At 46.2% G+C, this 24,081-nt stretch overlaps 1 protein-coding gene across 1 annotated transcript in view; it reads left to right on the top strand.

The window, feature by feature from the left end:
• The window catches only part of FBN2 (fibrillin 2), a 1,006,102-nt gene that overhangs the window by 142,188 nt on the left and 839,833 nt on the right, over positions 1–24,081 (top strand). The window contains exon 4 of the mRNA XM_069227289.1: positions 3,777–3,872. Coding sequence (XP_069083390.1) covers positions 3,777–3,872 — 96 coding nt within the window. The remainder of the gene's footprint in view (positions 1–3,776; positions 3,873–24,081) is intronic.

Raw genomic sequence — 24,081 nt, 5'->3', positions numbered from 1 at the left:
TGATCACTACTGTGGTCAAGGGGGGTGGTCGCCTCTTCTGTTGTCTCCAGCCAGTGAATGAAATCACAAAAATGTCCTCTTCCTCATCTTCCTCGAAGACGGGCGTCCCGTCAGTTGTGCGCTCCCTGGGGGTACCATCATCGACCGTTACAGTCTTGACCCTGGCCCCTTTTTTCTTTGGGTTGTCTTGCCTGTTTCTTCCTGACCTGCACATCCTAGCGAAATGATTGGGCTTTCCACATCGGTTACACGATTTCCCCCTTGCCGGGCATCCCACCGCCGACTTGTGCTCGTATCCACAGCTCCCACATGTTCGTTCAGTTGACCTATCGGTGGGTGGGCGGCGCGACTGTATTGCATCCACCTGTACTTCTTTTACCTGTGTCGGGTGTGTAGTTGGGACGACAGACGTGGATTGGCCCCGCGCTGCTGCTATGGCATCCACTTGGACCGCCAACAGTTCATGGGAGCGTGCGAGGATCAGGATCTCGTCTAGGGAAATGCCCGGCTGGCGCATGATCAGCTTCCTGAGCACGTTGGACCGACATCCCTGTATGATCTGAGCTCTGATCTCCTCTTGTTGATTCAACCCCACACACATGCTCGCTAGCTTCCTTAAACGTACGTAGAACATGTCGACTGATTCGATGTCATTTTGCTGTGCTTGGCGGAGCTTGAACCGTTCGTAATCTGGGATCAATTGGGGGTCAAAATGTTTGTTCAAAGCGGCTACAGCCGTGTCATAGTCCGTTCTGTCACCCGTGTCTGGGAGTGGCTCAAAGAGTTCTTGTAGTTCCTCCCCGCCCATCAGTAGCATAAGAGATCCATGCACTGCTCCATCTGCTTCTCTCGTGGCGCAGAAGTAGTTGTCTAGGCGATTTAGCCATGTGCGCCATCTCGGCGCTGCTGTGGCCGGATCGATCAGTTGGCTGAACGGGGGTAACGCGGGGACTGATGAGTGAGCGCTGGTGCTGACTGGTGCTGGGTGCTGTACGTTTTCTGGCTGTGGTGCACTCATGCTAATGTTTGATGTGGGGGGGGGGTTAGCTGCGCGCTCGGTTGTCCTCTTCTGCTCCTGTTGTTTTCCTTTCAATGTCTTGGCGCTCCCCACCCCGGGTTCTTATGGCTAGGCTCCTAAGGACGGGTTTGGTGTGGGACGGAAGTTTATTTTCTGTGTCTGCCACTAACTACCCTGTGTCGTTTCCTATACACCTTCAGCTGTCTGTATTATTTAGTTTTTTGGTTTGTGCAGTTTTATATTAGGTGTTTTTTCTTTTTCCGCTCCTGTATTTCTTTTTCCTTTGTTCAGATGCAGCTAGGAGAGACACATGGCTGCTCCTCCTGTGGACACTCCCCTGGGCCTCTCACCTCTAAACAGGAGGTTCTGCCTTGCCGTGTTCCCGTCTCCAGGCAACGGGCGTGTGGCAGGCTATAGTGGATGCTGGCAGCGCGCTGCGGTTGACCCCATGGCTCTCGCCCGACGTGGCGAGCGATCGGCTGATGGTGTCGGGCTGCTGAGGCACGCAGTAGGACGTCACTGGTCCCCTCGCGCCTGTGTGGGTGGAGGGGGTCGCTGGTGCACCCTGCGCCTTCCTCAGTGGGATGGGGGTATGGGCTCCTGGGCTCCCATTGTGTGGACCGGAGCGCCGCATGTCCGTTGCTGATGTATTTTTTTTCAGCACTGTGCGATATCCCACTCATCGCCAGTGTCAAAGGCTGCCCTCGTGCATCGCCGCAAAGGACACGCAGAGGCAGATCTGGTGCACACACGTGGAGACTGACTCCGTCAGTTCCAAACTTTATTCCAACAACTCCCCCTGCCCGTCCTCGCGCACTGTAGAGCACAATGACGTATAAGAGAGCCTGGGTGGCTCTCTACATTCAGCCAGAGTATTAAACCTTTGGGATAAAATGTATTTTTTAAAACCTGCCAACTTTTTTCATATTGTAGAGAAAATATGTAGTATATATCTAAACAACTACAAAAACTGTGTTAATATTGCCAGCTTGTGGTTCTTGCACATCATAAACCAGAGGGCCAATGACTAAGTGGTTTTAAATGTCACCAGAACCCCAATCTGTCAACATAAGACCATATAACATTTTAATTTTAATGTATTTTTCCAGTACATGGTTATTTTACAGTAGTTTGCTTAAACAATATTTTTTAAACATCCAAACTTTTGTTGAAAATGATAAGTGAAAAATGGGCTACACGATTTTTCTTCAGTAACAAGAAGAGAATAAAAATTCTGTAATTAAGAATATCGAATCTTAGAAACAAAACCTCATATCTGTAGAATGGAGAGGTTGTTGAGCCTGTTTGCTTCAAGGTGCAACTAACAATGCCCACTTATTGAAATAAGAATGCTTAGGTTGTGTTTACCTTTCCTGAATAGATTACTATGGGCAATGGTCAGCACCAATGGAATAATGCGATTCTGTGTGTATGGCATTTATTGAATAATTATGGATTTACCTCACCTACACATAATTTGAAAAATAATTTGCATATTTCAACAAATGTTTCTTGCTCAAACGGAACAAAATAACACTGCCAGAGAATGTTCTGCATAGTTCAATACAATTTGCTTTTCAAGCTGCAAGTTAACTTTGCTTCATAATTTCTAATGCCACAAATACTAGCTGCCCTGACAATGGTAAAGTTCTACAGAGTGGCTTGGGGGTGCCATTATAAAAATGAAACCCATATTTCACGGCGACCCTTGACAAAGTTCTCATATTTTAAAGGTTCCTGTGAAATATGCGGTTTATAGTTTGCAATAAATCTGTAATATATATTGGGTATAAAAAGCCATATTTCTTAGGCACCTGTTAAATATGGAAAGGATACATGATTTACAAAGCCTATAAATTCATGTGCATTATCAACAAGAAATAGCTAGATAATAACATGTATCGATTAGTAAATATATATAGCTTGTTAAGCCTCCGATCGGTGTCCTGAGGTAGCAATACAAGCAATGTCAGCAAAGGGCAGTGGGCACAAAAGAAGACCATGTACTAAAGGCTGAAGATTAGGAGATCAGAGTCTAGGGGAGATTAGATGATGTTAATTATCTGGTTTGTGGGACAGGTAAGTAAGTTAAATCAACAGGAGGAGACAAAACAGACTTCTAGAACATGTAACAGTGATTATTAGTTGGAGAAGTGGAGGAGACTACAGACCGCAGAAAATAACTTGGAGCAGAGAGGGAATTTCATAAGGAAGAGAGCTGTATGAGGTACATAAAAGTATAGCACAATCAGTAAATAGTGGTGCCATAGACATAAAACTCTACCATCAAACAAGCAGTAGAGAGAAACTGCATTACAATCAACACAAGGAGGGAGGAACTTATTCAGACTTCCAAGCTCAGATGTACCTCAAAGAGTAAGTTCTTATGGACATTGAAAATTCTGGGAGCATTGCCAGAGAAGGATCTGGGAAGCATGTGCATTTTCTTGGAATGCAGAGTGTATATAAATATTTTGACTTTGCAACAAAGAGAGCGAGATTGTACAGAAAAGAAAAGCTTGTATGCAAAATATTTAGAGCTTAGAGGCTCAGGGCTTTAAAAGTAAGGCACTCAGTAAAGCGTGATTCAGTTGGGATCAATTTGCGGTAAAAGAGTGTTGGGGTAATATGTGCAAGTTTTTTATGTGTTGATTGGAGGCTTGTAGCACTGCTTGGAAGAAGAGCTCCTATCTGATTTCTGGTGTGTTATCCAATTATAATCTATTGATTTATTGAAATTATTGTTTCTCTCTTGCAGTACAACAATGCAACATCCGATGCATGAATGGTGGGACTTGCATGGAAGATCAATGTCAGTGTCAGAAAGGCTACGTGGGAACACACTGTGGACAACGTAAGGCTGTATATATAGAAGTGTTAAAGCATCTCATCCTTTACCTATTGTTAAATCAACCTAAGAAAAAAGCTTTTCTCTTAGCAGAGGACTGAGGCCTTCTGTCTGCAGTTTGGCAAAAAAAGATGCTACTCTGTTATATTTTAATTGTACAAATTGAGTTGCACGTTTTAATGATAATCAAATATCAATAAAAGGATATATTTAAAAAACCGTGAAAATTACAAGGAAGTTAATTGGCCAAAAATCAATGCAGTAGCGATAACATGTCAATGAAAGTGTAAAGATGTAACTGAAGAGAACACTTTATGGCATCTGAATCGTACACAGATTACTGTAGATAGATCCTTTCTCAATAAATAACCCAAGAAAGTTGTAATATATATTGCCTGTGGGCCAGAAAGGATACTGATCTAAGCCACTCAGCTTGCCCACTGACTCGAAGCTAAAAATTGCTGGGACTGTAAATTACAGACACCCTAATTTCAGACTGCGTGAGATGGGTCCTGAACCACTGTGAGGTGCTGCTGGGCCTGCTGGCAGTTGCTGTGTCTGACTCTTGCCCTTTCAGATCCTGCAGGCTTGTAAGGGGGCTGAAAATGCTGTTCCATCTCTCCCATCGCCTGTTCTGCGCTCCACTCCCCTTTTCCACATGTGTTATGTCGTGGAACCACTCCAACTGTAGAGGGGTGAAGTCCCACTGAAGTAGGTGCCACACCCCTAGTGGGGATGGCGCAATGGTTTGCCCTGGACACAAGGGGCTGAGTACATAAAAGGGCCGGTGATTCGCGGCAAAAGGCTAATGACATATACTATACTCCGTTTCAGTGTGATCATTCTGTGCACACACCAAACTACGGGAGGCCTACCTAAGTCAGTAGGACCCAACAAACTGGCAACTAGGGTCAAGGCAATGACCTACGTCCACTCTTCTTCGAGCGGAGACCCACTGTGTCTGCTCCTGTGACCTCCCTCCCAATTGCAGCCCTAAGTAAGCTGGACTACGCCGACTTATCACTGCACTGCTGATTGGGTGCGCTGGCCTCAAATATCCCTGGTGGCCAGCGGCCAGGTCTGATGGCGTCTTCTCGTTCAGGGTGGCAGCAAGAGGCGAGTACAGGAGAACACCTCACTGCATGCCGAGACAGGGCAGTAGATGCTCAGAACGCGTGCCTCACGATGACAAGCTATAGCCACGCCCCAGGAAGTCAAAAGGGATGCACGGGAGCGTCGGCCCTTCCAAGCACATCGCTGAGGCACAGAGCAAGTTGGAAATTCCTGCTGGATCCTCACAGCAGCTCCTGAAGGGTGAGCAGGCCCCATGCACATGCCCTGTAGAGGACATAAATAAAGACTGTCAACTGTTGCACCGCCCAGAAAATCCCCAGGGAAAAGTGGGATGCCCTGCTACCACAGCCACCAGTGAGCTGGGAAAGAGCACTTTTCGAAACAAAAACAAAAAAATAAATAATAAAGGGGAGCTTAAAAGATGCAGGCCACACCTATATCCCAAGTATCAGTCTACACACCCAATGCCGAACACTGGGGAGTACAGGACAGTGACTTACTGTTCACTACCCACCCAACAACCTGCACCACCAGGCCTCCAGCACTGCTGCACCATGGCATCCATCCCGTTGCTAGAACCATTTGTGGTCGACGAACCTCCCTCAGCTCAAGCTGCAAGATGGAAAATGTGGGTCGAGAGATTGGGAAATTATTTTGCAGCCCTGTCACTGGACCCTGACCGGTGAAGGCCCATGCTCCTATATCTTGGAGACTCTGCGATCCACAAAATCAGCAAGGCAGTGGTGGAAGAAGGCCCACCTTACACTTATCAGTCCCTGAAACGGGCCCGTACGGCATACTTCAAACCCCTCGCCAACCTGGACTATGAGAGATCCCTTCTTCGTCAGGCCCGGCGACTCCAGGTCCTAGCCAGCACCTACACACTGCCCGACACAGATGACGAGGTACAAGTGCAATTCATTCAAGGGTGTCACTCAACGAAGCTGAGAGAACACATCCTGCAGGTCCAGGGTATGTCCATGGCAGACATGCTCACCAGGGATCACTCAAAGGAGCTTTTCCAGGGTGCACGCGGCACACATGGAGTCGGTGCTGCAGAAACTGGTAAAAACGGAACCGGTGAATGTGGTCACCTCAGGTACCGCCACAAAGAAAAAGGACAGACTCAAACCGTCAAAGACTGCTCGCACCTGCTACACATGCGGAGGCCCTTACCCACACGAGGGCATGTGCCCTGCTCAGGGAAATCAATGTACGAATTGCTAAAAGCGCAACCACTTTGACAAAGTTTGCTGATCCACGCCGGTGCCAAAGCCTCACAAGACAAAAATAGTCCGTACTGCCCAAGTGCTTCAGAAGGAAGAGCGCGACACCGACAATGATGAGGACATGGAGGGGGCCATTCATGTCATCCACACTACATGACCTGGTGGCCTCCCACGGAAAAGGATGCAGTGTCATACCCGCGGGTCAGCCAGTTTCTGACCTCATTGACACAGGGGCCTCCATCAACATTCTGGCACAATCGGTGCTCCAAATACTGTCCATTTGCCCAACACTTCGCTCTACAGCTGTGCAGGTATATGCGTTTGGGTCCTCAACGCCACTCCCACTGGCAGGAGTCTTCACAGTTGACATCACACATGACACCAAGACCATCCAAGCCAAGGTCTATGTCACCAAGCCGGATCAGGAATGCTATTGAACTGCCGTACTACGGAGGAACTCAACCTGGTGTTGTTTGCCTTCAGTGTTCAACTAGGGGGTCTTGAAGACCTGGTAATCGAATACTCATCGATGTTTGAGGGCATTGGGTGTCCCAAGGGATGGCTTGTGAATCTGCCCATTGACACCTCCATTCAATCCGTGGCTCTAAAGCATCAGCGCATCGCTTTCCACGTATGGCCCAAGTTGGAGGCTCAGCTGCGGAAGCTAGAAGAAGCTGACATCATAGAGTGAGTGCAGGGACCAACACTGGGTCTCACCTATTGTCGTGACTCGCAAGCCAAAACAAACCAGCGAGGTAAGAATCTGTGTGGACATGTGTCTGCCCAGTCTGGCCATCCTATGGGAGCGTTACCCCAACCCGACTGTGAATTACATTGTAGCAGAGGTAAGCGGGTCCAGCTGGTTCTCCAAGATGGACCTCCGGGTTGGGTATCACCAGCTGCTGCTAGCGCGGGAATCGAGAGCCATCATGACATTCTCAACACACGTATGACTGCAGAGGTATAAAAGTCTTCGCTTCGGAGTGTTGAGCGCTGCAGAAGTGTTCTAGGACACCATAAGGAGTGTGCTGGGTGGGCTAAACAGGTCATCAATGTGAACAATGATATCCTGGTGCATGCCCATATCATCGTCGAGCTCCTCAAAAGGCTGCAGACCACATTCCTATGCCTGCACAAGAGTGGACCAACCCTATAGCGAGAGAAGTGTGCTTTTCTGCAATCAGACATTGCATTTTTTGAGTACCACTTTCTGACCCTGAAAAAGTAAGAGACATGCAAGCAGCACCCACTCCCACCTCTGTCACAGGCGTCCGTAGCTTCTTAGGAATGGTCACCTATTGCGGGAGGTTCATTCAAAACTTGACCTCTCTCAGTAACCCCTGAGAGATCTGAGCAAAACTACTGCAACATGGGGGTGGGGCCTCTCTCAAGAAGCTTCCTTCCAGGTGACCAAACAAGCACTGTCTGCGAGCACCACACTTGTATATTTCAACGCAACAAAAGAAACAGAACTGTCAGTGGATGCCAGTCCCGTGGGCCTGGGGGCCGTGCTGTCACAACGAGGACGGGGAGCTGAGTGGGCCCCAGTTGCAAACACTAGCCGTGCACTAACAGATACTGAGCAACAGTATTCACCCATTGAAAAGGAGGCAATAGCCGTACACTGGGGATGTTGTCATTTTCACCTCTACCTGTATGGCCAGCCATTCACAGTGCATGCCGAACATAAGCCTCTCATCCCTCTGTTTAATGGGTCATCCTCAAAATCACTTCCCTGGATTGAGAAGTAGATCCTCCAACTACAGGAGTATAAGTTCTCGGTGGTCTACCGCCCGGGAGCCCAAAATACAGCAGACTACCTCTTGAGGCATGCCAGGCTTGCGACGGCCAAGGAAGAAGCTGATGCTGCAGATGCCATGGAATATGTCAATCAATCAATCAATCAAATAATTTATTAAGCGCACTACTCACCCGTTAGGGTCTCAAGGCGCTGGGGGGGAAGGGTTGCCGTTTACTGCTCAAAAAGCCATGTCTTGAGGTGCTTTCTGGAAGTTAGGAGGTCCTGGGTCTTGCGTAGGTTGGTGGGGAGGGAGTTCCAGGATGATTGTGGAGAGGTCACGACCTCTTTCCATGTCAGTGGATAAAATCAGGTCAGCCATGCAAGCGGATGAGTGCCTGCAACTGGCCATTTTGAGTGTCCTCACAGGCTACTGACACATAATGATGCACTGTTTATCACAAAAGACGTCAGAAGCCCAGTCCACACTGTCCTCTTTGCATTATGTTCAACAGGAACTGGCAGTATCTCCGGAAGGGTGCCTGTTGCGAGGGCCAAGATTGGTCATCCCTGGGTCCCTACAGCAACTAGTGGTTGACCTGGTCCATGCTGCTCACCAAGGCATACTGAAAACCAAGGCCAGACTACGATGCAAAGTATGGTTCCCTGCTCTGGACCAGCGAGTTGAACAAACTATACAACATAGTGACATCTGTCAAACAGTGGGGCCGGCTGATCCCTCAGCTCCCATTGTCATAGAGCCCATTCCTTTGATCCTCTGGCATCATGCCAGGTGGGACATGGGAAACATGCCAGACGGACGTCACATGCTTGTCATCATTGATGACTTCTCATAGTGTCTGGAAGTGGAGGTTCTGGAATCTCCACTACCGAACAAGTCATTCCCCGCGTAGAAAAAGTACTAGCGACTCACAGGATCCTCAAGGAGCTTCAAACTGACAGCGGTCCTCCGTTCTCAAGCCAGGCAGAAGGCCTACCATTAAATCGTTTTGGACCTTGCAAGTAGGTTAGTGCTAACAGAGTCCCTAGATTACCGGCATTCTAAATGCTCTAGTATGGAAATAATTGAATTTCACATTTTCCAGCAACTTTGATTTTAGGCTGCATGAAGTAAATCTTCTCAAAAGCCTCTGTCATGATTTGTTATATGATACTGACCTGGGCTTTAACCATTCTATTCCGCACGCAATTGACAGTGAAAACATCACAGAAAAAGATACCACACCGGGTTAGAAAAATAGAGCTTAATTTAATGAACAACACAAGACCAAAATGACAAAAATCTAATAAGTAGAACTTGTGTTATGAATTTTTAAAGAATAAACTGAAATGTAGGGCTTAAAAGAATAAAGCACCAACCATGTTTATCTTGTTGATCTAGACCAGGTCAAATCTAAAAGTTCCGACCGACCGCAATAAAGCACAGATCGGATACAAGGGCCAGCTTTAGCCAGCTGAATCAATACTTTGGTTTGTGGTTGCGTCCACATTGAGGACGAAATTTGAGGAACAAAAGGGATGATGCATCAGCGGCGATCCTTGGATGTAGGTTATGTGTTGGCTCTGAACCATGCAAAGTTAGGGAGCCATTGGGAATGCAGGCAATGCACCACACTTTTGGCAATGCGATGTCCTTGATCCTCACAGTAGAGGTTGTGCGTCAATTGAAATGTGGTGTCCTTGATACTCACCGCAGTGGCGATGAGTTGGCCTTGCTGGAGATGTCCGGTTCTGAACGGGGCAACAACGCTGATACTTGGATTTTGTCAGTTGCAGCACTTTATACCCATTGCCGAGGATTGGACTGGCACCACCTAGCAGGGCAAGACTCTTAAATGGCAGAGTCTAGGTGCTGTAGGTAGATGTATTGGAAGTCTTTGATGTCCCTAAGACTTAGAACAAGAGGTAAGCAAGTGAGCCCTTGAAGTCACTTTGGTTCCGGGTTGGTGAGGTGCTGGTCCAGTCCTTCTCACTCCCAGGCAAAGAGGGCAACAGGTCAGCTCAGCAGAGCAGGAGTCCAACAGTGCCCAGAAGAGTGATAGTCTATTCAGCAGCACAGCCGTCTTTCTTCCTGGCAGAGTATCCACAGGTCTTGGAATGTACTGAGTTGATGGTGTCTGGGGTCCAAAACTTATATCCAGATGTGCCTTTGAAATGGGGGAGACTTCAAAGAGTGGCCTTTGAAGTGCACATAGTTCCTGTCCCTCCTGCCCTGGCTCCAGATTCACTATAGAGGGGTATGCTGCCCTGTGTGTGGGGACAGGGCACAGCCCATTCAGGTTTAAGTGTGGCCTAGCAAAAGGGTTAACTTGCCAGGTCGATATGGCAGTTTAAAACTACACACACAGGACCTGCGATGGCAGGCCTGAGAGATGTTTGAACTGCTACTTACGTGTGTGGCACAATCAGTGCTGCAGGGCCACTACAATATACAAAAAGTGATGGATGGAATTCTTGAATTAATCTCAGCCTCTGGTAATTACTCAAACTGCATCCCAATCCATTGTTATTTTGCACACCATGCCAACTCAGTTTGGACCCAGGTATAGGCAAATCAGTCTTGGCCCTGCTCCGATGGGAACAGACCAGCCCTGAACTGTCAAATTACATCCTCCCTGACCCAGAGCTGAAGCAGCTCAGGACCGGTTTCACCCTTGTTATGGGCTCATCAGCTAGGTATAGCTTAGTTCCAGTGAAACAGTGTGCACGGGACCCAGGTCTGGGCATTCCTTTCCCACTTAGGGCCACATAGTACAGTGTACAAAAAGTGATGGATGAAATGCTTGAATTAAACTAAGCCACTGGTAATTACTTGGAGCCGCATCACAATTCATCATTATTTTGAATACCATGCCACCTCAGTTTGGCCCCAGCTATATGCAAAACAGTTTAGGCCCCTCTCAAGTCCAACCCGAACTGCCAAGCCAGGTTTTCCCTGAACCAGAACACAAGCAACCCAGGACGACTGGTTTTGCCCTTGTTATGGGCTCATCAGCTGGGTATTGCTTGGTTACAGTGAAATATTGTGCACCGACCTACATCTGGGCCTAGCAGTCCCACTTAGGGTGACGTACTACAGTGTACAAAAAGTGATGGATGGAAAGCTTAAATTAATCTCAGCCACTCGTAATTTCTCAGGGTTGCATCCCAGTCCATCATTATTTTAAACACTATGCCTGCCACCTCAGTTTGGACCCAGACTAATGAGGTTTCAATAATATTAAGTTTTCAATTTGTTCAATGTAATACTGTTTCAATGGACCCAACTCCAGAAACTTGGGGAAAGTGAAAACGACATATGTCTAAGGGGCTGTGGGCAAAGGTGTACATTTCTCTACACTTTGTGGTACTGCCTGAACATGATAAATACTGGGTACACACCAGGAATAAAATTACATTGGAAGATTTCTTCCGTTTTATTAGTGATGTAGGTTGATTAAAAAAAAGGAACCGGGTTTCGGTAAATATTCAGTAATCAGTGAATAATCATAGAAAAGAGACACATTGCAGAGCAATGGAGTAGTCCAACACCACTGTTGATCGAGGAATGGTGTCGTGACTTAGACTGGTGCAAAGTAGTGGAGACAGTGGTATATGCAGAGAGGGTCTGCCATAAGGAGTTTAACAAAGTTTGGGCTGCCTGGTTTGAACATTGTAGATTGTATTGAAACCAGCAGATACACTGGGGATTAGCTTGTAAATATCTTATAGACTAAGTAAATTGAATATATGTAAATATAAAGGACAAATGTTCAGTGCTTAATATGTGAAAGAATAAGTGCTGGTGCCTAAACTTTCCCTTAGATGTATGCGGCTGGTGCTGCTTGATTCCAGCTTATGCCTATTTCTTTCACCATTCTATACTCCCTGCACCTTTATCTCACTCTTGTATGTTCTTTTTCATCCCTGCTTTTTCCCTCTCTCTTTCGTTCAAATCATCTTGCTCCATCTTAGGATGTGCCTGCTTGGTTATCATCTGCTGTATGGACTGGCCTCACTTTCCTTTGTCGCTTGGTTGACGCTGGTACTTCCTGTGCTTCTTGTGACGCTCCCTTCATGGTTCCATTGTTGGTGCTTTGGTATGGGCATTTGTTGTTTTGTATGGGTCTCTGCACACTTCTGTGTCTGTGCTTGTCATAGAAGTTTCTGTTGTCTCCTGGGGGTCCTCCAAATTTGCAACCTTGGTGTCCATGAGTCCATTGTGCTCCATAAGAGGATGTTCTCCTATCTTCAATATTTGGGGCAGTCCTCTGCTTTGTGGTCTGTCCTGCCACTTCTGAGGTGTTGTCATGTTTTGGTATTTGGTATTGCGGCTGCTTTCCTCTGAGCTGGGCTTAACTCTCAGTGTTTTTATTTTCTCTTTTGAGCGTGTGACAGTTGCTTGTTCTTTTGCTGGGGCTTTGCAGGATTACTCTTTTAATTTGCTGTTGGATATGGGGATAATGTACCAGTATGCTCTAATGCTTTAGTATCCTATGCTGTCTCTGGATTCTACATCTCAGGGAGCAGTTGCTCCTCAGTACACTTAGAGCTATCCCTGCCTGCTCTGATGCTTTCTTGGGCTCATCCTGTGCAGGTTCCCTGTTCAGGACATCAGTCAGTCAGGCAGCTGTTTGGAACTTGTGTTACAATGTTCTTGATGTGCATTGCATCTTGTTGACCACTGGGTTTCTTTTGGCAGTGGGTAGGCAACGTTATCTGCGCTGCTACTTCTTGCCTCCTTGGTTGTTGATATTGGTGTAGTTGCCCATCTTTTTAAGTTTGAGATTTATTTTTCTTTTGTACATGCCTCAACTTGTTTCCTGTTTTGAGGTGCATCCCCACTTTTTTTATGAGCAGAACGAAGAAGGGAGTGACGTGGAGGTTATGTTTCGACCACATTTGCAAGAAGATGACAGAGCGAACGCTGCACCAGATTTGGCAGCACCATGTTCCATCATTTTCAAAACACAGGGGTGCACCATATTAACAACAATACGGTGCACCCCTGTTTTTCCCCCTGCACTGGCACTAAATTTGCTGCGAGTGCCAACGCAGCCACCATTTCGCCATGGTGCAAGGATTACTGCGCTGCAGGGGGAGATTGTTTTTTAGTAGGAAGGGACACCTTCCTGCACAAAAACAATATTAAATGGCCTTTTTGCACTTTCTATGTGTGCTGCAGAATGCAGTAGTCATAGAAAGAGAAAAAAACGAGGAGAAATGAAAGCATTTCCCCTAGTTGCACCATGCTAATGCCACCCAGTGCTGGGGTGGCATTTAATTTTAGCACTGCCTCAGGTTTAGAAAATTTGTAAATCTGAGGCATCTTCAAAATGCAATGGGTATTGCTGTGGCACACCCACAGCAACACCCTATGTACGCCCCTCCCATGCCAAGTGCTGCGTATGAAGGGGCCATATTTACAAGGTGCTGTTCAGCCCCAAAAAGTGGCTTAACACCACCTTCTAAATACAGCATAAACCATAGTGCCACTGGAGTGTCACTAAAAGTGATGCTCCAGGGACCATAGGGTATTGTAAATCTGCCCCCTAGTTTTACCATACATACTCCATTTGTGGCTTCCTACCAACCCACACCGGGTGGTTGTAGTATGTCTTCAGTGGTGATATTAATGAGGTTTACCCTTTGTACTCGAAACATTGAAGTGAATGAAAATAAAAGCTCAGATTGAGGTCAAGGCACTCCTCACTCAAACCACATAAGATGAGAGATTGAATGGCTCGCACTCTGCATATCAAAAATGAGACAGAACATGCATACTGGTACATGGATTAGGCCCCCAAAATACTTTTGTTTATCTTTAGATTAATCATCGGACTTCTGTTTTTTATCCCAAGTATTCTAAATGTGTAACTGTTCTTTTTGAATATTATTTTGCTTTATGGTGTTGAAAATGAGATATAGTTTTCTTTTCAAACTCGACCTGAGCCTTGAAACAATTACACATTACAGCGAGGTTGTAAATTGAGAAGTTGTTTGTTTCTGGCGAACCCATATCACCGGGTAATACCGTGAAAAGTAGTTCAGTTTGATAGATGCTGATAAGAAACGCAAACTTCGCCACATTTCGAGATAGCAACGTATTTTATGTGCTTCCCCTGTGATGCAGGGGGGCCGTTGACGTGCAGTTTAATGCGTGCATTTTTCAGCTTACATCCAGTCTCCTGAGATCCTGGGATGTTCTGTTGAAATTAATAGTATGCTGTGCAGTTCTCCCCTTCAGCCGTGGAAAAGAGAGTTGGAAAAGAGCCCAGAATTGTGGAAAACGTGTGTCTTTTCTTGCGGCTGGTAGGCCAGGCTGTGAAGACGAGGAACTGTCGGTGTGGGGGGAGGGTGACTGAAGTGTAAGCTCCCGAGTCAATCTCCTGGCAGCAGGACTAATGCGTGTAGACAGACTGTTAACAGTGAATCACTGCGCCCCTGCTCTGTCCTTGGCCGAGGCCAGCACTCTCTTCATCGCTACACGTTTCCCTCCACCCTGAAGATTTAATAGATGTTACTCTAGGCGACTAAATGTTTGATTTTAAGTACTCCCTGTCAACAATATTGATGCACAGCGTAATGGCATGGACAGGAAGGCAATTGCTCTTGAAGTGGCAGCTTAATCACATTTCACTACATGTACACGGGCGTAGCTTTGGGGGTGGGGCCGGGGAGGTTGTGGTCGGAGGGTGTTTGGGGTGTTACACCCCCTAAAAACTATTTTCTGATAAATAGGTATAGGTGCTTTCAATCGGGTATGGTCAGTTGTTTATTGGGTTTCACCAAGATTTTTTTACATACACGCAGACACACAAACGCACACACATTCTCTCCCTCGCTGTCTGGAAAGTCCTCTAAAATGTTAGTTATTCTTACAAATATTTTTTTTCCCTCACTTGGTACTCCTACCATTAGGCGTTCCTCTCCCTTTCCACGGCCCTTGTTATGCGCCCTGCTAGTTGTATAATGTATTTTAACATTATAGGCAAGAGAATCTGAATCTAAAGTTCACCCCTCCACAGTCTTACTGACCAAGCTACGCCCCTGCGCATAAGAGCAAGTGAATCACTCCCAACTCCATCACAAATGTGTATATCATTAAGAACGTACAACTAATTTATCAAGCTTTGTGGCCGCAGACTTTCAAACGTCTGGTAAAGTTGTGCGAGTCTTTGTTCATGCAGACTGGCATAAAGGCGTTTAGTCTAAGCAATACAAAGGTTTATTCAGGTAAATCCAAACTTGCCACTGTTTCTGATTTGCTGCTGAGCTAATAACACGATTTCCCCATAACTTGACTCATACTTATGTGCATCATGCTTTTTAAAGGACTCAACATGTGATTAGAACACATCTTTGTTGTATTGCAACAGAGATCACTCTAGTTTTGTCACTTGGAAGCTGAAAGTTGCTTCTTGATTACCTTGTTGGTTTATTTGTCTGTTGTTTCTCTGTGCTTTTTTGCGCCTTTTTCTGCCTTTTCTCTCGGCTTTTCACTGTTCACTGCATTTTCCCCTGTGGTTTTCCCACCGCTGCGTCCCCTGTGGCCCGCCCCCCTCGCACACCCATTCGAGCTTCCCTCCCGCCTCCCAGCTGCTCCTCCCTCCCACCTCTTCCTTTTAATGGTGGCCGCTGGTGCGCCTGTGGCACACCAAAGGCAAGTCCGTCTGCGCACGTCCGCGCCTGGACCGCGCCAGTCCCCCTGGCCCGCGCAACCTCCGCACCCGACGCAACTACGACGCCAATGCCCTCCACGCCCTCAACACCGGCCGATCTGCCACCTCCTTCCAAGCCCCACCAAAGCTCACCCACGGACCCTTCTTTTGCCGGAGCTGCAGCTTCTCCACCCCCTGAGCCACCACCTCACCCGCCAGAACCGGACGCAAGCGCCTTGAGACTCTCACGGGTGAGTAGCACGCTCTATAAATTTTTTTTGATTGATTGATTGATTGATTGACCGCAGAGGCATCCTTCTCAACACCCGCTCTGTCTACAAGCACGTCATCGAACTCTGGGACATTCTTGTCTCCTTCGCCCCAGTCATCGCCTTCCTGAGGGAGACCTCGATGAACCCATCCTCAGCACCCGACATTGCCATAGCCATCCCCCGCAGAGACCGCACCAACAGACCGGGAGGAAGGATTGCCATCGTCCACAGGAACACCATCAGAATCTCAACCAACACCGAAGACACCCTCAGCACCTCCGAACACATGCACTTCCAAATCCACATCGATCCCAAGACCACCTTCAGGGGTACCCTCATCTACAGACCCACCTCGACCTCAGTTCAGTGACTCCATCGCTGATGTCATCAGCACCCAAGCCCCTGCTTCCACAGACTACATCCTCCTAGGAGACCTGAACTTTCACCTCGAAAACACCAATGAGGGCAACTCCACTGCCCTGCTCGCCAACCTCGGACTCAAATAGCTCATCACATCTCCCACCCACTCCTCCGGACACACGCTCGACCCCATCTTCTCCGCCAGCAGCCACATCACCGAAGTTCACTGGGCTGACCACCGCTGCATGCACTTCACCTTCAATAAACTCACCACTCACCACCCGCAACCAATCCCCGCCGCAGCTGGAACAAGGTCACCAATGACTGGCTGATCTCCGCCCTCGCCGAGCCCCACCAGCTGACACCGCCGATGCCAACACAGCCGCCGCAACCTCAGGCAATGGATTGACGACTGCGCCAATGCTCTCGCCCGATCAAGAAACCCTCTCAACCGTGCCGTCAGGAAGACCTGGTTCACCACCGACCTCCGGGCCGCCAAACAGGCCTGCCAAAAACTCGAGAGGAAGTGGCGCCAGGAACAGACACCAGCCACCCACACGGCCCTCAAGAACACCATCCGCAAGCACCACCAGCTCATCCAGACCACCAAGAGATCCTCTTTCAAGGAGAGTATCGACAACAACGCGCACAACAAAGCTCTTCAGCATCGTGAAGGAACTCTCCAACCCCAGCTCCAGCACCAACAACATCCCACCTTCGCAAGACCTCTGCCACTCCCTTGCCACCTTCTTTCACTGCAAAATCACAGATATCCACGACAGCTTCAACACCAAGACCCCACCAGCAGTCGCCAACACCTCCGACTCACTACCCCCCAACCACACCAACCCCCTGCTCTCCTGGACACACGTCAACGACGCTGACACCACCAAAGTAATGAGCACCATTCATTCCGGCTCTCCATTTGACCCCTGTCCTCACTACATCTACAACAGAGCGAGCTCCATCATCGCCCCCAAACTCCGTATGATCATCAATAGCTCCTTCGAGACCGCCACCTTCCCAGAAGCAAGAAGCACGCTGAGATCAATGCCTTACCAAGGCGGACCCTAAGGACCTCAAAAACTACTGGCCCATCTCCCTGCTTCCATTCCCAGCGAAGGTTTACCGAGAAGATCATCAACAGGCAACTGACCCACCACCTGGAGGAAAACAACAATCCCAATCTGGCTTTCGCAGCAATCACAGCACCAAGACCCCCCTCATCGCCGCCACCAATGACATCTGGACCTTCCTAGACAAAGGCCAAACTGCAGCCCTCATCCTCCTTGACCTCTCGGCCGCCTTTAACACTGTCTTCCACCACACCCTGCGCACATTCCTCCACGATGCAGGGGTCCACGACAAAGCCCTGGACTGGATCACCTCTTTCCTCTCCGAAAGAACACAGAGAGTCCGCCTTCCTCCATTCCGACCTGAAGCCACCAAGACCATCTGCGGTGTACCACAGGGCTCCTCCCTCAGCCTGACACGTTTCAACATCTACATGGCTCCGCTTGCCAAAATCGTCCGCTCTCACAACCTCAACATCGTCTCTTACGCCGACGACACCCAGCTGATCCTCTCCCTCACCAAGGAACCCGACTCCGCCAAAACCAACCTGCACTACGATATGAAGGCTGGCGCCAACTTGATGAAGAACAGTCGCCTAAAGCTAAACTCAGATAAGACAGAGGTCCTCATCCTCGGCCCCACGCCCTCCGCCTGGGATGCCTCCTGGTGGCTACCCTCGCTGGGAGCCGAACCAACGCCCACCAACCATGCCTGCAACCTGTGTTTCAATCTTGACTCATCGCTCTGCATGACGTAGCAAGTCAATGCCGTTTCATCCTCCTGCTTCTACACCCTCTGCATGCTCTGCAAAATCTACAGGTGGATCCCTACCAAAACCAGAAGGACGGTCACCCAGGCCCTCGTCAGCAGCAGACTGGACTACGGCAACTCTCTCTACGTGGGAACCACGGGCTCTCTCCAGAAAAGATTGCAATGGATACAGAACGCCTCCGCATGCCTCATCCTCGACATCCCCCGCCACAGCAACATCACAGCCCACCTGAGAGACCTACACTGGCTCCCCGTCAACAAAAGGATCACATTCAAACTCCTAACCCACGCCCACAAAGCACTCCACAACGCCGGACCAGCATACCTCGATGATCGTCTCACCTTCTACACCCCGAACCGTCAGGTCTGTTCAGCCGACCTGGCTCTCTCCACGGTCCCACGCATCCACAGTCAACCACCGGCGGCAGATCATTCTCCTACCTCGCTGCCAAGACCTGGAACACCCTCCCCATCAACCTACATCTGACCAAGGACCTACTGACCTTCAGGAGACTCCTCAAGACCTGGCTGTCCGAGCAGTAGCAGCGCCCCCAAGCGCCTTGAGACCCTCACGCTCTACAAATGCAGTGATTGATTGATTGATTGATTGATAGTCCTGGTGCTTGGGTGGCTTGTGGAAACAAAAGGTCACATGAAAATAAAACTAGTTCCACCAATGCTTATGTGGTGTTAGTGCAAAGTCAAAAACATGCATATTGCTTAACTACCGGAACCTCTGACAGCGATTAACTCTTATTCATCCCATGTCTTCTAGGGCTTTTTCACCTTCATTGGATTATATGGCCCATCACCTTATGTAATGGGTGTCCTCAGCCATTGATGTAGTTCTTCTTGGTAAAACCTCACAACCTTACTCTCTTACCCCTTCAGCCTCTTGATACACTGCTACATTAAAACATTTTAAATCCCACTGTAAAACAAAATGAAAGTTTATGGAGATTCAACTGTGCTTGACCTACAATACCAACTTTAAATAAAGCACAATGGACTTATAAAATAATTATCTTAGAAGCTAAAATTGCCTAATTTTCAGCCTAGATTTCTAATCTCCACAACCCATCTACAGAAAATTTTTAATGTGTTCCAATCCACCCAGGACCCTCATTGTCTTATCTCACCGGTTAACCCCTTCCCAAGGTTTGTGAAACTATCTTTCTGGATATTTTTCTGACAAGTTTGGAAACATCTGCCAATCTTTTTTGCCAGCCCTCAAAAACTCTGATCTGGAAACCAGCCTTGCGCCATTATCCCCACCTGCTCCTAAATTCAAATTGTGCTGTTTTATTCTTTGGGAAGATTTTCCCACTCTTCTGGCCTCATTTAAATCTGACTCTCTTCATGATCGGTGTCCTTCCTGAGGCTTGCCCCCTAACGTCTACTCTTTTCTACCTGCACAGGTACCTAGTTTCAAGAAAACCGCATTTAGCATACCTTTAATGAGCAAACCTAATACTGACTGCTCTTGCATGAAAAATGTTTGTCCTATTTCTCACTTTCCATTACCAGTTGAGCTTTTAGAAAAGGAATCAAACCACAAAGTCACACAGTTTTTGTTCTATAATAGCCTTTTGGATGAAAATCGATCTTGCTTTTGCCCTGCACTTAGCACCAAAACCACATTAATATTGGTTCTAGATAACATCTGCTGGCTTTCTGACTCTGGCTTCTCATCTACCAGCTACAACACTATGTGACGTAGGGTTCTATTTTGATCATGATTTATCTTTCTCTACACAAGTCACTATGCTAGCTTCCATTTGTTTTCTGATATTTAGAATTCTAAGAAAAATTCTCCCCATCTCCCTAAAAATTACCATTTTCTGACTGTCCGCCACGTACACTAGACTATTGTAATGGTCTTTTTCTTGGTGACCCTGAATACATCATTCACCACCTCCAAGGATTACAGAATAAGACTGCCAGAAAAACCTTGTCTGTAATGTAACTTGCTTTAGCATCTTTGACACTCTATGCTCTCACTGCCTCTCCTTGAAAGAACACATGTTTAAGTCATACTTGCTGTTCATCTACACCATCACTCCAGAACAGGAGGCTACTTTTTTTCAGCCTCTGTGGATCGCCTCTGGAATTCTCTCTCTTTTCATCTTTCCTCACACACACTGTTACTTCATTTCTGTAAATTGTTCAAAACCTGGCTATACATCTGTTAAGTTACGTTTCTTCTCTGTGCTCCTCCTCTGTCGCTCATAGCACCAGCACATCATCCATGGTAATTGTGTGCTTCAAAGAACATTAAATAAATACATAAATAAATAAACCTGCCATTTTAAGATTTTTGTCATACTCCTTAGATACTTCAATGATGTTGAAGGTGTATGCATTTAGCAAATATATTTCAATATCTGGCCAAGCAGGCTCACCGCATGTATTTGGTAGCATCCAGGACCCTGTGGAAATATCCGATACTTTTCATCTCCTTAGCTGTATTGTATTGCTTTAGATATGGTGAAATATAGTTTTTATTGGTTTACACAGAACACCCATACATCTGTGTAATGATGTAACATTTTTCATCCTTCGCAGAAATCAAATGCTCACAGAGGTAGATGAATATTTGGATCCAGTAGTTAGTGTGGTAGAACCATCAACAAAATGTCAATACCAACTCAAGCAATTTAAACACCATGACCAATGTGGCCACTGAAGGAAAACTCCAATCAGGGATAAAGTTAAAGTGTTTATTACAAACACATGTGTAAAGTCATGTAGAAAATGCGCAACAAGAAGTTATAAAGATGCATAATCATCAAGGGTGTTGATATAGATTCAGGTGAACTAATATCAATAAGACTAAGCATTGAAGAAGAAAAAGGCATAACATCAATGAGAATTTGAGTAACACTGAAATAAGGCATTGCTCAAAGTTAACGATCATTGGTCAATTCAAATTAGCAGAGCCAATAATGTTTAGCTGGGCACAGGTCAACCCTACGGCCAACCAATTCAGGGAAATACATGTGTGGGGAGAAACAAATGTAGGCAAAATACAAAACACATGAAAAGGACAAAAATAATTTCAAAAAAGATAATCTCGGACTGCAGGTAACTACCTATAATAAACAAAAGGTAAATAAAAGGGGAAAGTATCAGCATCTCAGAAGCTCAGTCAGAAGTCTTCTGAATGGGGAAAATAAAATGATTTCTTAGTCTAAAGGGGGCATTTCAAAAGAAGCAATAATAGAGAGGGAGATACCTCTCCAAGAGTACAGCATTTAGGGAATCTTCATCAGCAAGCATCATGATCACCAAGCATCAAGAGCTCTCTGCAAGCTGCTAGGAAATGTTCCGGACTGCTCTAAGTTTGAATGTCCATCAGTATTTTAGAATTCTCAAACCATTCTGATTCGTCAAAGGTATAAATTCATGTCACGTTGAATAAGCATCCGTCAATGGGAATTAATTGTATGTCTCAAAATTGAAATAGTCCAATTTCTTTCCTGGTCTGTCATGGGAACATCTTCCGCACACGTTTGAAACAATTGTATATGAAATCAGTCCATGTTTCACACTATTCTTCCATCAAGTAGACTACACTATATTCTCCCTACACTTAAACAGTAGAATCTATTAACAACTTGCTCAGCTTCTCATGAGAAAATAACCTAGAAGAAAGTTCACCTTAGGAAATGAATCAGCATTTATAACACAATCACAAATTACAAGCCTTAACAAACCTCTCTCATGCTAACACAAGAAAAAAATATAAAATACATTTAATTTGTTTTAGTAAAACACACTTTGCATATAAGCTAATAAATTCACCATTAATAATATTTCATCAATATGAACACTAGATTTTATATTAATGAAAAAGCTTTGTTACTGCATTTCATTAAGTACAACAGAGAACAGCATTTCGCTCACTTTGCATGTTTTTAAACTAATTAATCATTTACTATTCACTAAAACTTCAATATCATTTCTATATATACTGTTAAACTCAAGTCTAAATCACGTTTTATGATCAGTTTTATCCTTGTAACGTGATTTAATTCAAAAGGCACCTAAGTAGAACTCTGAAATGCAAGCAATTGCACATTTAAATTGGGTGACAGTGCAGCTTTCTACATTAGTTTTTCACTCTTTTACTTTCATAAACTTAAACTGTCACGTTCTGATGACTTTTGTGACCTGAAGGGCAGCACTACATTTTAACCTCTATCAATAGTTATATAGGAAACATTTCAACTTCCATAATGTTAATCATGGCTTTTAAGTTGAGACCAGATTGGTATATGTGTCTGTATTTTACTTTATATCGGTCCAAAAAATCCCAACATATGTGTTTTCAAACTTACATAACAATGTTTATCTCTGTCTTTCCAGCAATTTACAATCTTTGGGTTAGTTGCCCTAATGTAGCACCTGGTCCCAGAATCTGCACTGTAAATGTGGTAAGGATTACCAAAATACCCCTTAACAAGGTCAATTTGTCAATTAGATTAGTATGATTCATATTTAAGTAATTTGAAAACAGTCAGCAGTCCAGATTTGTTGTTAATATGATCATTTTCAATTTTATGGACAACTACATTGACACAGATCCACGAAAAGTTCAATTGCTAAGCTAAAAGGCATTGGTGAGATCAGACACCCATGACTGGTTCTTATTTAGTGTATTAACCCTAATTATTTGTTTTTATTATTAATTTTTTTATATATTTATTCACACAAAAGTAATTTGATTATCTATATTACAAGATTTTGACACCAACTGAACCTGAACTTTTGTTAAGGATTTTCTCATGAAGGGTGATAGCCATATTTACAGGTAACATGGCTTTTAGCACAATACACAATGTATAAAGAACTATGCTATTTGGTTTAACCCCTTGGGTGCCGCAGGCAAGCTGGTTACATCCTCAGCCACGGTTGCTGTGTGCCAAGGACGTAACCAGCTCATCCTGCACCTGCCCCACGGGGAGAGTGCTTGTGCTCCTCAATGGGCTTAGGGGCAGGGATGGAAGAGGAATTGCTTCCCCTACCACCCCCACCCCGTCCCAGGGATGTCTGATAATGTCAGTGCACAATCGTGCGCTGACCTCATCAAAGGTCCCCTCCCACTGCACTGGAAGCCCGGCTTCCAACGCGATCAGAACAGAAATGCTTGCCTTTCTCTTCCGATCGGTGGGGTGGTCCGGGCAGAGAGACATGAAAGGAAAGGCCTTTCATTTCCTTTCATGTCTTTCTGAGCATTTCTGCAGCCCGATCCTAAAGTGATCGGGCTGTCGAAGTGTCCACTAGACACCAGGGATGTTTTTTTCTTTTCAATAAGCAATAAAGGGGAGCAACCCCTTGGGTAAGGGTCGCTCCCTGGGGGACATTTTTTTAAGGCCTTTTCTGCCCCCTTTTTAATTTTAATTAGGACAATCTGCCCCAGGAAGGGGGGGGGGGGAGAAGCCTCTAGACACCAGGGATCATTTTATTTTTATTTTTTAGAAGTGGGGAGTGACCCCTTATGCAAGGGTCACTCCCCTGGGGGCAGATCGCCCTATTTGTATTAGGCCAATCTGCCCCCAAGGAGGGCAGAAACCACTAGACACCAGGGATTTTTTATTTTGATGTCAATTTCACCAAGGGGAGCGACCCCCTAGGCAAGGGTTGCTCCCCTGGGGGGAAAATTTATTTTAGGCGATTTCTGCCCCCCCTTGGAGGCAGATCGGCCTATTTTAATTAGGCTGATCTGCCTCCAAGGGGGCCTGAAACCACTAGGCATCAGGAATTGAAACAAAAACATTTTTTGCAGATGAGGAGTGACCTCTTAGGCAAGGGTCACTCCCCTGAGGGGCAATTGTATTTTGAGCCATTTCTGCCATCCTTAGGGGCTGGTCGGCCTATTTTTCCTAGGACAATCTGCCCCCAAGGGAGCAGAAACCACTAGACAACAGGGATTTGTTTTGTGTGCCAATTTCACGCAAGGGGGGTAACCCCTTAGGCAAGGGTCTCTCCCGTGGAGGCAAATTTATTTTAGGTCATTTTTGCCCCCCTTGGGGG

Source organism: Pleurodeles waltl, chromosome 1_1 (assembly GCF_031143425.1).
Source record: "Pleurodeles waltl isolate 20211129_DDA chromosome 1_1, aPleWal1.hap1.20221129, whole genome shotgun sequence".
NCBI lineage: Eukaryota > Metazoa > Chordata > Amphibia > Caudata > Salamandridae > Pleurodeles > Pleurodeles waltl.
This window is presented reverse-complemented; position numbering and strand designations above follow the sequence as displayed.